Genomic DNA, 15550 nt, shown 5'->3' with positions numbered 1-15550 from the left:
TTCATCAAAAAGAATAAAAGAATAAATAAAATGCTATTACAGAATACAGGAGAGTAAATTACTTTTCATACTATATTATAATTTTTTATTAAATTTTAGAGATATATTTTTAATACAGAAAATAAAAAATTAAGCAACTTATTTTTTAAAAAAATAATCGTAAAAAAACATAATATGCCTTTAAAAATTATTTTATTTAAAAAAACAGAATTTATATAAATAAAATCAAATGATAATTTATAAAAAGAAAATAATTAGAATTAAGACATGACTTATTTGAGTTTATTTTATTTCAAAAAAGTTTAAAAAATAAATTTTATAAAAAAAGCAATATAAAGAATTTATATCTAATTAAATTTAAAAAAAATTGTCTTTTTAAATTATTAAAATGCTAAATATGTATGTATGCATATATATATAATCATATCTTTTTTCTTTTATATTACTTTTTATATTAAATTTTCTCTTTTTTTTTCTATTTTCTTTTTAATATTCACTATTGCTATTATCCAATTTTTTTATATTACTTTTTTGTTTATTTTGTTTTATTATATAATTAAGGTCTTTAATTATTCATTAAAACTTCTTTAAATTTATATTATTTTTCTTTTTTTTTCTATTTTATAAATGTATCTTTTTTATTTCTTTTCCTATTTTAATAATTAATCAAGAAATAATAGCATAAGACAAAAAAAAAAAAGATAGTATTGATAAAAATTAGGAATGATGACAAAATGAAAACAAAAATATAAAAAAATAAAAATGGGTATTTATGCATATAATAATAAATAAAATTAACATATACTAATATAACTACGTATGCTTTATATATTTGAATTGGGGGATTCATATATATTTGAATTTTACTGAAATCTGTAACATATTCATAGTCATTTACCAAGAGTATTTCTTTAGTTTGATTATTATGCACATTAAAAAAATAAAATGGAGTATTAAAAAATAAATGTAATTTTTTTATAAACTCATAATTTTTATTATTAATATATAACTTTTCTTTTCTTAAAAGAATATTATTATTTTTATTAAATATTTCAGTTACTAGTTGAATGAAATATAATTTATCGTTGTATTCGTTATTTATATATGAGAAATTCAGAAGAACATCAATTTTATAACCTTTTTTTATTTTCAGAATATTTTTTTTATTTTTAAAAAAAGGCATAAAAAATTTATAAAAAAAATGTTTATTAAAATATGAACTTTCACTTAAATTATTTTGAAAATTTATATATCCTGTTAATATGTTATTTCGCATATTTTTATGCTCCATTTCATTATCAAAAGTAAATAATTTTTCATTATTTGAATAACTTATATTTTTATTTAAAAAAGGAAAATTGCTATTTTCAGGAAACTTTTCTGAGAAACAATGAGTATGTTTATTATTTATACTATCTAAAATTTCTCTTTTAATAGAATTTAAATGATTCAGGTATAATTCTTCACTTTTGTTCAAACTAGAAATTTTTGATTCATTCATAAAATTTGCTTTGTTGTTACTATTATTTTTATTTTTTAAGTAATCTTCAATTGGGTTTTTAACTAAAGAAAAATCAATAGGATATGTGTATTTATTCTGGGGTATTATGTAAAAATATAAAAAGAAATATACAAATGTAGAAAAGATGAATAATGTTATATTTATCAATATATATATTATTAATATATATATGAAGTGCTTAATTTTTATATTGGTAGCAGAATTTATACAAAAATATTTCATTTGATTATATTGTTTATTCACATAATTAGTTATATTTATTAATGATTTTGATGTTAAATCAAAAAAAGTTTTACATAAATGCTTTTTTTTTCTTTTTCTTTTTTTACTTTGTAGTGATATTTTATTCTTTTTTCTAATATGTAAATATTTTTTTTTTAATTTACAAAATAATTTTATATTACTAGAGTAAATTTCATTTTCTATAGTCTTATTATTTAGCTCGTAATTCATATCATTTATTTCTTTTTCTCTTCGTTTTTTAATGAAATTATTCTCTTTATTTTTACCATTATTACTATTTCTTACAGTCTCTTCTTTTATTTCATTTTGAATATGTAAATTATCGTTTTCATTCATATTATAAATCAATTTCTTTTAATCATTATATTTAACTTTTTTTAAAAATATTATAAATATATATATATATATATAATTAAATTGTTTTTTCTCTCTTTTAAGGATATAAAAAAGGTAATATATATAAAGAAAAAAAAAAAAATTAATGATAAAATATATTTTCCTTTAATAAGGCCACAAAAAAAAAAGAGGAATTATTGAATCATTTATAATTTTTTATAAAATGTTTTATTTAAAATATAAATAAACATTGACAAATGAAAAAAAAAAAAAAAAAAATCATTGTGAAAATATGTATAAATGGAACATATTTTAAGAATGAAGAAAAAAAAAAAAATCTGCAAATTGAAAAAAAAAAAATAAACTAAAAGTGTTTTATTTATTTTTTTTTTTCTTTTTTTTTCTTTTCTTTTTTCTCATTTAATTAATATTGCAAAAAATAGGCACCTAATTTTTGTTGTGAGTAAATAAACAACGGTAATTAAAAATAAAAAAAACAGGAGATAATATAAATTAATATGAAAAAATTGCATATTTTATGAAGACATATATTTTAGTTAATTTATTTAAAGATAGAAAAATTCTCAGAAAAGTTATAATAATTGTTCAACAATCTTATTTAAAAAAAAAAAAAAGTAAAATTTTATAAGTAAATAAAATTATTTGTACATATGAAAAGTGTAAATTGAAATTTTTAATTTTTAATGTAACAAATATCCTACTTATAATGTGAATTAAAAATACTATCGTGTTAAAAAATAGATGCATCATTTTTAACGCGCATATATATATGTACTTTATATAAAAAATATTTAAATGAATTATCATAGTAAAAGTTTTGTTAATATTTTAACTTCCATTAGAATCAGTAAATCGAAATATTCTTTAAAAACTTCACATTAAAATGTTTAATAAATATAATATTTTTTCATAAATATATAATGTTAATGAATGATGAAATATATTCATTTTTATTTTTTTTTCTCATGGTATTAACCTTTTTGGATCTCTTGGAAATAATGAAGTTTTTCTAATGTTATTTAATCCTAGAAAAAGCATGAGAACTCTTTCTAAACCTATACCACATCCAGAGTGAGGATATGAAGAATAAGAAAAGGATTCAATATAGAAATTTAGTTTTTGAGGATCTAGATTGAATGATTTTACATTATTTAATAATAACTTCACATCGCTAATTCTCTGAGACCCAGATAAAACTTCTTCACCTCTCATAAAAAAATCATACGAATTTGAAATTTGAGGATTATTCTCATCGTACATAGTATAAAATGGCCTTAATGAAGAGGGAAAATTGATAATTATATAATAATGAGTATTATGAGAATCATTAATAATTTTTCCTAACTCCTTTTCCATATCAGTGGTTAAGTCATAAGTTAAAATTTCTTCTTCTTTTAAATTTAATTTGTTGTGTTTTATTAATAACCTTATTGCTTCTTCATATGTAAATATTGGTGTTACATCTAACCATTTAAAATCCTCAGAAGGATATTGATTCTTTATGGATTTAATAAACATATCATTTTTTTCTAAAGTAGTTAGTTCTTTAAATATATGTTTAAACATAGAATCATAAAAATATACATTTTCCATATAATCATATTTATATGTCATTTCAACATCTAATGATATATATTCACACAAATGTCTATAAGTATTACTATTTTCAGCTCTGAAAACTGGACCTATTTCAAATACTCTATCAAATCCTGAGTTAATACACATTTGCTTAAACAGTTGAGGAGATTGAGCCAAGTATCCATTTTGATTAAAATAATTTATTTGAAATGCATTTGCTCCTCCTTCACTACTTTCTCCTAATAATTTTGGAGTGTGTATTTCTATAAAATTGTTCTGAACTAAAAAGTTTCTAAATATTTGACATATTTGTGATTGAAGAAAAAAAATACTAAAGTTTGCATAAGTACGCAAATCAAAACATCGGTTATTAAGTCTATTATCTTGATTAACTTTTATTGTTGATTCTTCACACGTTTCTTTCATATTGGCATCTTTTAATAAAAAAGGTAATTCTTTAACTGTTCTACTTATACAGAAAATTTTATCTATATGTATTTCATATTTAATACTTGTGCTATCAATTGGTATATCCGGTTTAATTAACTTACCATATATATCGACTATTGATTCCAAAGATAAATTGTTAACCCACTTTATCATGTTCTTATCATTGTTATTATTTTTTATATCTAGAATACATTGAAGTGAGTAAATCTTATGTCTTAAAATTATAAAAGATAAAGAACCCTTTCCTCTGATATCATGTATTCTTCCTCTTATCCATATATTATTTTGTAAAATATATTCTAATTCATTTCTTTTTTCTTTATCTTCATTTGAAGTAGAAGTTATATTATTATCTTCTCTTTTAATTTCCTTGTTACTTTCATTTAACAACAAATTATATATTGCCTCTAAATTATATAATTTAATATCTTTTTCTTTGATATTTGATACACTAAGGTATCCATAATTATCTTTATTTATATCCTCACAAACATATTCTAGTATTTTCGTTGCTTCATTTTTTAAATTTTCTCTTTCGGCTTTCTTAGCCAGTTTTTTCTCTTTTTCTGCTAACTTTTTTAATTTTTTTTCTTTTTTCTTATCACTTACATCAGTAATATTAACAGTAGGTATATCCTCCATTTTTTTCGTTAAAAAATATATTTTTTGATAATTTATGAAAAAAAAATGTTTTACTTTGTATTTTTTTGATGATATATATTTTAAATTAAGTAATTTATTCAATATATAGTAAGAACTTTGCATGCTACAATTTATATTTTTTACATTTGTAAAGAAAAAAATATATATATTTTTTTAAAAAAAAAGAAAATTAATAGTAAGAGAATTATCCTTTATTTATCTCTTATTTGAATGTAAAACAAGTAATACTTTTATATTTCTATTTTTCTTTTTAATAATGATAGAAATATACTATATTTTATATTTTTTAATTATTAATAAAAAAAAAAATAAATAAATAAAATGTAAATAATAATAATTTAATAAATTAAAAAAAAAAAATTTATATAGTATCACTTCAATTAAAAAAAAAAAATGATATATATTTAATTAGTTGAGTTCATGATTAATTTTTCTATGGTATTAATATAAATATTTATATTTTTTCTTTTTCTTTGTTCTCTATATATTATGAATACTATAAAAAATGTTACTTTTGGAACACTTATCTCATTTTTTTTTTTTTATTGATGGTTTGTTAATATATATCTCATCTGTTCTATTATTTTTATTAATTTGTCACATTTTGATGTACAAACAAATATGAAAATTAAAATAAAATAGTATTATTATTAATAATAATTATATTGTTTATTATATATATGTGTATATTTTATTTTATAGTCTAAATCTTTATATAATTAAAAAATAACAAAAATTTTTACAATTTTTAATATAAAATATAAGTATTATTGAATCTTCATTACATTTTTTTATAACATTGTCTGTATTCCTAAAATATCAACATAATAGTTTTGTTTTTTTTGTTAATAAAAATAAAAAGAGAAAACTGATTGTATTTTATGGAAATTTTTATTTTTAGAAAAAAGCATAGCTAAAATAATTATTAAATTAATTTTTTAGTTTAACGAAAGAGTACATGTTTATGTTCATGAGACGAAAAATTAAATTATTCTATTTAATTTTTAACAAAAAAGAAATATAGAAAAATAAAAAAAAAAAAGTAAAAAAGATTAAAATATAATTATATACATATAATTATTTCTTAAAAATTTTATATGGACATTTATTTTTCAATTTTATTATTGTGAATTTTTCAGAATTCCTTTTATTTATGTAAATAAATCTATATACACCTTAAATTATTAATAAGTGATATCCATATAGCAAAAAATATGTATTTTTTTTAATTTTATTTCTCTAAATATGAAAGAGAAAGTTTTAACTGATATTTTGCAGTATCTAAATCTTCAAACATTAATGCTAAAAATAAAATAAAAAAAAGAAATATATAATTTTCTAATATTAAAGAAATAATTTAATATATTTTTAATTTTTTTAAATTATTCTCTCTTTATTCTTATATGAATATATCATATAGTAATATTCAACTTATTTTATTTAATTTTTTTTTTTTTTAACGCAATGTTTAAAATTAAAAATGAAAATTAATGTCTTTTAAAACATAATAAAATATAATATAAATGTTTTTATTATAAAATATATTATACCATTAACAGCATATTGGGCATGTTTTAAACTTGAACTAAAATCAATTGTGTTATATATTTTCTTATTTTCGTCTGTTAATATATATATAAAAAAAAAATAAATATATATATATAAGTATGAATGCAATATTGTATCCTATTCTATTAAAATTATATATCATTATTTTTTCTTTAACCTGATATATTTGCTTTTTTTTCTTGAAAACCTATGTCATAATCATTATTACTTATTGAATTATCTTCACAAGAAATTTCATTATTAATTGTTTCTTGGTAGTTTCTTTCATCTTTGGAAATATCTTCACATAATTCTATTTATTAAAAATATATATATAAATAGTATGGTAAAAAAAATAATAATAACAAATAAATAAATAAAAAAATAAATAAATAAATATATATACATATATATATAAAATAATAAAATAATATCAAAGAAGGAACTAAATAGATAACCTGAAATATCTTCTTTTTCATTTTTCGGGGTTCCTGGTTCTGGTTTTATATTATTATCAAAACATTTTTTTAAATATATTGTTTTATATTTTGCATAAAGATATTTTTTTTTTTCTTCATCATTTAATTTTTTGAAATGATTTAATATTTCATAAAATATCTGAGAAGTAAAAAACATTTGTAATGTTTTTTTTGTTATTTCTTCATATCTATCATTTTTATTAGCCCCTAAAAATAATCCTAATAATTTAATAAAAAAAAAAGATAATGAAATGTATATATGTGTATAGAATATGTTTTATGTATTATATAAATTTTCCTTCTCATAAATTAGAAAATATAATTTATTTTTACTTTCACAAAATTTAGAAAGCTCATTATAATCTAACGAATCAAAAGATGGTCTAATTTTTTCTGCCTTATTTAAGCAATTAATTAATATGTTTTTTGCTTCTTCAAAAAAAAATAAAAAAAAATAATACAATGTATAATAATAAAATAATTATCCTAAAGGTTTATTTAAGCTTTTTATTGCTATATTTATTTATATACTTTTTAATAATTCATGTTTTTAATTTTTAATACCTATATCAGTATAATCGTTTTTTACATAATCATTTAATTGTTCTATAACGTATAGAATGCAAAAGAATGATACTACAATTATAAAAAAAAAAAAAAAGAAGTGCAATTAAAGTGCTAAATATATTAAAAATATATGTATGTTAATCTTTATAATAATAATTTTTATTTTTATTTTTGTAAGTGTTAAAACTTATGTTTTAAAATTCATTTTATTATATTTTATATTCCAAGATACTTAATAAATGATCTTTCTCTAATTCCTCAGATTTCTTTATTATAAAATAAATAGATTTTTTATTAATTTTTTTATTTTCTTTTACATGTGTTTCATCTTTGCTTTCCATTTTTATTCAACTTTATTTTTATATATTTTAATGTCTTTTTTATTAAAAAAACAAAAAAAAAGAAATGATTTAAAAGCTAATAATTTTCTTTTTTCATAGATTTTCTAAAACTATTAAAATAATAGAAACATTTATATGTACAGATTTTATTTTGTTACATTTATAAATGTATTAATTAAAAGTTATGAATAAAAAAATAAGTTTATATATAAATGTTTTAAAATTCTTAATGACATTTTTTTACCTTTTTTTTTTTTTTGCAATCATTAAACATTTTAAATATCTTACATATTAAGAAAAATCAATGAAAAAATTGAGAATAAAAAAAAATGGAAGTAACATATAAAGATTAAAGCAATATAGCAACAGTTATGTATATATTTTTTTTATAATGTTAAAAATTTTTTTCATTTAAATTTTTATTTTTATATTAATTTCTATTTACAATAGTTACACTTAATGGGTTTTTTATATAAATAATTTTTGTCTTAGTGTTTAATAATTAAAATTTATTGCTTCAAAATTCTAATAGTTTCGCAAAAATATTAAAAAAAAATTTTAACATGAAAACCAAATTCTTTCATGTATTTTAAAATATATGTTTTTAATTCTTTTATTTAAAAAAAAAAAAAAATTAACTTTTAAAACATTATGCAATTTCATAATTTTTGAAAAAAAAAAAAAAGAAAAAAAGAAAAAACAGTACAAAAATAGAAAATATAAAATTATTAATAATATATAAATGGTAAAGCATATCTTTAATTATGTATATTTTTGTTTATAGTATATATAAAGATATATTCATTTTTAAAATCATAATGAATAAAAAATTTTTAATTTTTATTTTATATTTTTTAATTTTTAATAGAAAAAAAAATTTCATATTAAACTTCTACTAGAATATAATTAAAAAAAAAAAAAGGAATAACAAACATATATATATATACATATACATATATTCATAGAAACAATATAATTTATAGGTTAATTTCCTTTTAAGTTTTTCAATATAAAATTTTTATTTTTATCTATGTTAATTTTAATGTTATCTAATAAATATGAGTGGTACATATTGTTATTATCAACTTTTTTATTTAGCTGATTAATCCTGTCTTTTGCATTTATTAAAACTTCATTTAGAATAACAAATAAAATGTTCTCATCATCTGAAGGTATATAGTGTTTTAAACAATAGAAATAAAAAAAAAAGTCTATTTTTAACTTTTCAAAACCTTTTTCATTAAAATAGGAATTTCTGATGTATTCAGTATAATTCTTAAATAATATTTTTATTATTATGAAGAGAATTTTTTTAGTTTCAAGTTTTATATTTCTTTTATAATTTTTCATTTTCAACATATATAATTTATACATATACATTTCTAAATTTTTTTGGTCATTTATTGAATGTATACTAATATTATTATTATTTTGTATTTGTTTTATATTTTCCAAATCACTGGAGAAATTAACATTTTTTTTTTTTGAATACTTTTTACATATTTGTTCTAATTCCTTTTCTATTTTTATATATATTTCACTAAAATTATTTATTTTGTTTACATTTTTTGCTTTGTTATTAAAAAAATTAGTTAAATGATTATGAATTTTATCAATTTCTTTTAAGAGGTATATAAAGTTATTACTTACTAATTCTGCTTCTTTGCTTTCTATCCACTTTTCATTTTCAATATACAACTCGATTGTACGTGATATTTTGTTAACATAAAAAGAAATAAATAGATTTATTAATTCATTACATTTTTCGTGTAATTTATATTTCATAAATTTACAAATACCAACTACATACTTATTTTTATCATTGTTATCACTATAAAAATCATCATCACTATAATTTTCTTCTGATTTCGAATTAGACGACTCCTTTTCTATACTATTTGAAATTAATTCATTAAAGTTTTTTATTTTACTTACGCTATTTTTATTTTCTAAGTTGTATGCATTATTATTATTTCTATTTTCTAAATTGATTTTATTATCAATATCACTTTTTAAAAAAATATCATTATATTCATGATCACTTTTAGTTTCTGTTACCTTTTTTTTATTTTTTTTTTTATCATTTTCTATATTTGTATTATAAATGAATAGTTTTTTATTTATTTCTTCTTTTTTGTTATATAAAAGCGAATCATTTTCTTCTTTTTTATAATTTTTTTTATCTGAATAACTTTCTCCGTTTACTTCATTATCTGAATTAGGTAAATCATTCCTTTTAGATAAATAATAATCGCCAATATCTTCATTAATTAACTCATTTTTATTTAAATTATCACATTCAAGCATGTTCACTTTTTTCATTTCAACTTCTTCTTTTTTTAAAAATGGGTATATATCTTTGTATAGTAATACATCTAAGTTATCATATAGAGGTATTTTTTTGTTTTCATTTATTAAAGAATGAGAATTTTTATATATATCAAGTAATATAGTAAAAATTTTATAAATACCTTCCTTTTTGAAATTATAAAATACTAAAACTAGAGACAATAAAAAATATATTTCTTTTATTTTTCTTATTTCATATTTTTCTTCTTCAGTTATTTTTTCAATAAAATTCTCGTGATCCATTTTCATATATTTTTTTGTATTTTTTAAAATATTTTGTAATTCTATATTATTAATATAAATATTTTCATACAAATAATTTGATAAAATCTTAAAATCTTTTAGTTTCTTTTCTTCATTTTTTTTTTTCCCATCTTCTTCGTTATAAGTAATGGGATATATATTTTTGTATTTAAATACACTTTCTTTATTTATATATGAACTATTTGAATATTCTTTCCTAAAACTATCACTTTTATATGAATTTATGTTATTACTATTCTTAAAATCTCTCGACGTTCTTTTATCATAGTTACTATCATTTTCAGAATTTAAATTTTTTATTAATTCTTCAATATTATTGACATTTTCTCTTTTTGTTTGAAAATCATCCAAATAAGGTTTACACTGATTTTTAATATTATCATTTTCTTCCTTTATTTTTTTTCCTCCCTTTTCATATTCTAACTTTCCATATATTTTTTCTTCTTTATTGTTTTCATCTGATACTTCATAATAAGTATTATTTTCATATACACAAATAAAATATTTCATAAAATTATTAATATAATTAATTAAAAATATAAAATAAATAATTACGAAATTAATTAAGTGTTTGAAATAAAAATTACTACTTATATTTATTTCTTCATAAAATACTTCAAAATCCATGAAGGTTAAACAAAGATTTAATAATATATTATGACCCAGTTCATTTTTACTTTCCATGATATATAATATTTCTTCTTTATTACAAATATTCAAAAAATTCGAAAGAGCTATGTTATTATTAAAACACATATTATAAAAATGTAATTTTAATAATATATAATATATTTTATTTATAAAATTATTCATAATTTTTGATATGACAATTTTACAATTATTATAATTTTTAACATTTTTTATTAATTTTTTTAAACATAATACAATTATTTTTATTGGTGGATTAATTATATATATGCAATCAATGGTTAGTTTTAATAAAGCTTTAAAAAAACCTTTTGTTAAAGTTTCAATTATTTTATTATCATCATCATTATTCAATAACTTATTTAATCCATTACTATAATTTATATCAAAAGGAAGATCATCTTTATGATATTTTTCGTGTTTAGTAGTAGTTGTATTATCAGCATATGATATTATATCCTTTTTAAAAGATTTATTTTTTTCTTCTATTTTTGTGTTCAAATTATTTATTAAATTCTTTAAGTAATGAATATCTTTATAAAACTTTTCTTTTCCATCATTATTATTATCATTCTCTGTTTTATTTAAAAGAAAATGCTGTTGATGTTCTTTACTAGATTCCTCAATAAATATTTTTTTTAAATTGTCTACAATACTAAAGAAAAATTTTAATAAATGATTGTAAGATAATTCAAAAATACTTTCAAATATCTTGTTATAAAAAATACTAGCATTACTAGCATGTTCATCATTTCCTTTTTCACTCTTTACTTCTTTGGAAGTAAACATATTGCATTTTAACTTTAATTTTTTTGTGTCAAAATCTTCGTAATTATTTAAATTAAAAATATTATAAAATAGATATTTTAAAGCATTAATTCTATTTTGAATATACAAATTTCTTATTTTTTTTTTATTTTTTCCATAAGATAGTATTAAATATAAGCATGAAATTATTTCATCACTTGGTAAAACATAGGAATGTAATAATTCAAATGATTGTTCTAAATCATTTTTAAAAAAAGCAAAATTTTTATCTTCTTTTTCATTTTTATTATCCATTTTATTTTTATTTTCATTGTTTAGAAATACTTTAGGTAATTTTTTTATATTTTTTTCCTTATTTAATTTTTTTAAAAAGAAGTGACAAGCAATATTAGCTAAATTATTACTATCTAAATATAAATTTTGAAATGCTACAATATTTTTATTTTTATTAAAGAACGGTATAGCTTCAATAAAAATTTGTAATGCTTTTATATATTTCTTTTGAACAATAAAAGAAAACATATTTTGGGGTATTTTCATAATTAAATTAATATCATTTAATAATTTTTTGATTTCAATCAAATTTTCAATTTTTTCAAAATTTCTAGAAACTTTATTACATACTGAATTAGAATTATTGTCTATATACTCTATATGATCATTTATACCTTTGATTTTTTCTTTTACACCATTAAAATTTTTTTTTAAATATATAATTGTATCTGCTGCTTCAATAAATTTATTGTAATTTTCATATACTAAAGATTGCATAAAACTGTCATTTTGTTTAATTTCTTTCTCTATTTTCTTTGATTTATTTATTAACTCTTCTAAACTAGAATTTTCTAACAATTTTTTAAAATAATTATTTACATTGAATTCAGAACTTTTTTTATCAAGTTCATCTACATCTTTTATTTGTTCTTTTGAAATAATTCTTTCGTTTTCTATAGATTTTTCAGTATTTTTTTCATTTATTAAGTTTTTATTTAAATCATATTCTGTGATATTATTGTTATTCCTTAATTTACTACCCACATCTTCTTCAGTTATTTTTTTATTAATACAATAAATTTTATTTAAATTATTGATATCTTCATCTTTCCTAACACTGTTTTCATCATTTAAATTATAGTAATTATATAATAAAGAACCTACATTTTTTCTTCTAACATTTTTATTAGCCATATTCTCTCTTCATAACTCAAAAAAAAAAAAAATTTTAAAGTAACATTTCGTTTTATATAAAACCTTTTTTTTGTTTTTGTTTTTTAAAACTGTGTTTATATATATATATATATATATATATATATATATATATATATATATATATTTTTATTACATTATGTCTGATAAATCTTATAAATTTCAATATATTTATTTTATTTTTATGAAAGAAGATTTATGAATTAATTTTCAATAATTTTTAAAAGAACAAAAATATAAAAATTTCTAGATTATTTGTCATTTTTAAAAAATGTTTATCTATACATATGTGTATATTTTATCCTTATAATGTTTTTTATGTATATATATGTATAAAATAAAATTTATATAACCTATTTTATTACATTTATATATAATATATATATATTTTTAGTATTTATGTGTATAAATAAATTTCTATTAATTTTTTGTCCATTGTTTGCACTTTTTTGTTTTTTTGTTTTTTTTTTTTATTCTAAGAAAAAAAAAAAATGAATTAGTTATTTTATTATTTTATTAATTATATTTATTTTTTTTAATTTATATATATTTATATTGTTAGTCTTACTAATTTTTTTAAAAAGTGTAATTTAAAGAAAAAAATTATTTTTAAATATATATATATATATTTTTATTATAAATACTATTAATATACTTTAAATGCACAAGAATAATAACACATATACTCATTTCAAAAAATGTTTCAAAAAAAAAAAAAAATCTTAAATATATATTATATATATACAATACACAAAAACAAAAATTTCATGCTGTATATTTTGCATATATTTATTCATTATATCTAAAATGACTTTAAAAAGAAACAAAAAAAAAAAAAAAAAAACCATTAATTATTTGTAAATTAAAATGAAAAAAATGTAATTTTTTTTCATTATTATACACTTTTTAATTTTTTTTTTTTTTTTTTTCATATAAAATGAATCATAATATTGAAAAACAATGTTCATATGATTATTGCAAAATAAATGACTTTTTACCTTTCTTATGTAGATATTGTAAAAAGTTTTTTTGTATTTATCATCAAAATGCTGAAGATCACCAATGTATAGGTATTCAATAAGATGCTAAATAAAAATGAAAGAGAAAATAAAAAAATGAGAAAATGTATAAATACATTTCATAACAATAATTTTTTTCAAATTTAATTGAATTTTATTAAATTATACATTTAAAGATATGTAATAGACATTATTTTTTTTGTTTTTTGTTTATTTATATACATATATGTTAGTACTATTTTATTTATTTTATTATTATTTTATGCTTTATTTTTTCAGACTATTTGAACATTAAAGATAAAATGATGATATGTCATGATAAAAAAATAGCTGTTAAAAATGATAAAGATTTGTTTCTTGTCTGTGAAAAATGCAAGACATTGATAAAGATAAATGAAAATGAAAATGAAAATAAAAATGGAAGTGATTTCATAAATATTGTAAAAGAAATATATGAAAAACACTTAATGAATGAATGTAAAAATAATGTAATTTCTCCTAAATATTGCTTTGTTAATGAATGCATATATAATAAATATTGTATTAATTCAAATAATAACAGAAAATGCATAATATGTCAGAAAATTTTTTGTTTCAATCATGTAAATGCAGTTAATCATAACTGTGAAGAAATGAAAAAAAAAATGTCACTAAAAAAAGAAGAAATAAAATTAAAATTTCAAAAAAGAATATCCTCCAATACTTCTAGTACCATTATGGAGAATAAAAAATCGGAAATTGTTAATGATACACCAAATGAAAGAAAAAAAAAATTAGAAGAAAAAATTTTTAGAATAAAAATAAGATTAACATCTATAGGGTTAATGTCAATAAGTGAATCTTCTCGAATATTCATAAAATTGGTTATTGATAATTCAATGATTATTATAAAAAATTCTTTTCAAATAGAAAAAAAAACTTGTACGTTTAAAAATAGAAGCATTAATATATGGCTAGATGGAGATACAACTATTGGAAACAATATAGAATTATTGAGTAATATTTTTAAAGCTATTATATTTTCAAAAAATGAAAATAATTTTTTTTTGTATAAAATTTTAAAATATAGAGATGGGCAATTAACATTTAATGATGATGAATTGTACCTGTTAGATTGCTCCTCTTTTTGTCGTAATGTTATTAGTGATGGTGATACTGTACTTATAAAATAAAATTTCAATTTTCTTTTTTTTTTTGTGAAAAATATATATATAAATCAAATATAAGGATTATAAAAAAGAAAAAAAAGCAATTTTATGAATGCTTTAATTTTTAGCACTTTTTTTTTCTATCATATGAAATTTTTATTTCAATATTTTATATGAAAAAAATATTTTTTAATCTTGTATATAATTTTAAAATGTTATTTATCATGAATCATGTCTCTAACATTTTATTTTATTTCTTTTAAATTCATGTAATAATTTTTTAAAGTAAACATAGAATTCACTGTATTTTTAATTCACTTTTTTTTTTTTTAAAAAATATATATGAATATCAGTATTCTTTTAATAAAAAATAGTTTTAAAAATATATATAACAAATGAA

General features: G+C 16.9%; 5 protein-coding genes across 5 annotated transcripts; 1 reads left to right on the top strand and 4 right to left on the bottom strand.

The window, feature by feature from the left end:
* Positions 1-655: 655 nt before the first annotated feature.
* Positions 656-2101, bottom strand: PRELSG_0214500 (conserved Plasmodium protein, unknown function; the record flags this gene model as incomplete). Its single annotated transcript, XM_028679935.1, has 1 exon — positions 656-2101. One exon carries the CDS (start codon positions 2099-2101, stop codon positions 656-658), a length of 1446 nt encoding a protein of 481 aa, XP_028535605.1.
* Positions 2102-3085: 984 nt separating this feature from the next.
* PRELSG_0214400 (aspartate--tRNA ligase, putative) lies at positions 3086-4915 on the bottom strand (the record flags this gene model as incomplete). Its single annotated transcript, XM_028679934.1, has 1 exon — positions 3086-4915. One exon carries the CDS (start codon positions 4913-4915, stop codon positions 3086-3088), a length of 1830 nt encoding a protein of 609 aa, XP_028535604.1.
* A 1129-nt stretch (positions 4916-6044) lies between these two features.
* On the bottom strand, positions 6045-7748 carry PRELSG_0214300 (vacuolar protein sorting-associated protein VTA1, putative; the record flags this gene model as incomplete). The annotated part of the gene is made up of 7 exons (XM_028679933.1): positions 6045-6115; positions 6364-6435; positions 6540-6674; positions 6820-7059; positions 7174-7272; positions 7405-7476; positions 7640-7748. 7 exons carry the CDS (start codon positions 7746-7748, stop codon positions 6045-6047), a joined length of 798 nt encoding a protein of 265 aa, XP_028535603.1.
* Positions 7749-8732: 984 nt separating this feature from the next.
* On the bottom strand, positions 8733-12965 carry VPS51 (vacuolar protein sorting-associated protein 51, putative; the record flags this gene model as incomplete). Its single annotated transcript, XM_028679932.1, has 1 exon — positions 8733-12965. One exon carries the CDS (start codon positions 12963-12965, stop codon positions 8733-8735), a length of 4233 nt encoding a protein of 1410 aa, XP_028535602.1.
* Positions 12966-13920: 955 nt separating this feature from the next.
* On the top strand, positions 13921-15174 carry PRELSG_0214100 (AN1-like zinc finger, putative; the record flags this gene model as incomplete). Its single annotated transcript, XM_028679931.1, has 2 exons — positions 13921-14047; positions 14282-15174. The coding sequence occupies 2 exons, from the start codon at positions 13921-13923 to the stop codon at positions 15172-15174; spliced, it is 1020 nt and encodes a 339-aa protein (XP_028535601.1).
* Positions 15175-15550: the final 376 nt, after the last annotated feature.

The sequence above is a fragment of the Plasmodium relictum genome (genome assembly GCF_900005765.1).
Source record: "Plasmodium relictum strain SGS1 genome assembly, chromosome: 2".
NCBI lineage: Eukaryota > Apicomplexa > Aconoidasida > Haemosporida > Plasmodiidae > Plasmodium > Plasmodium relictum.
This window is presented reverse-complemented; position numbering and strand designations above follow the sequence as displayed.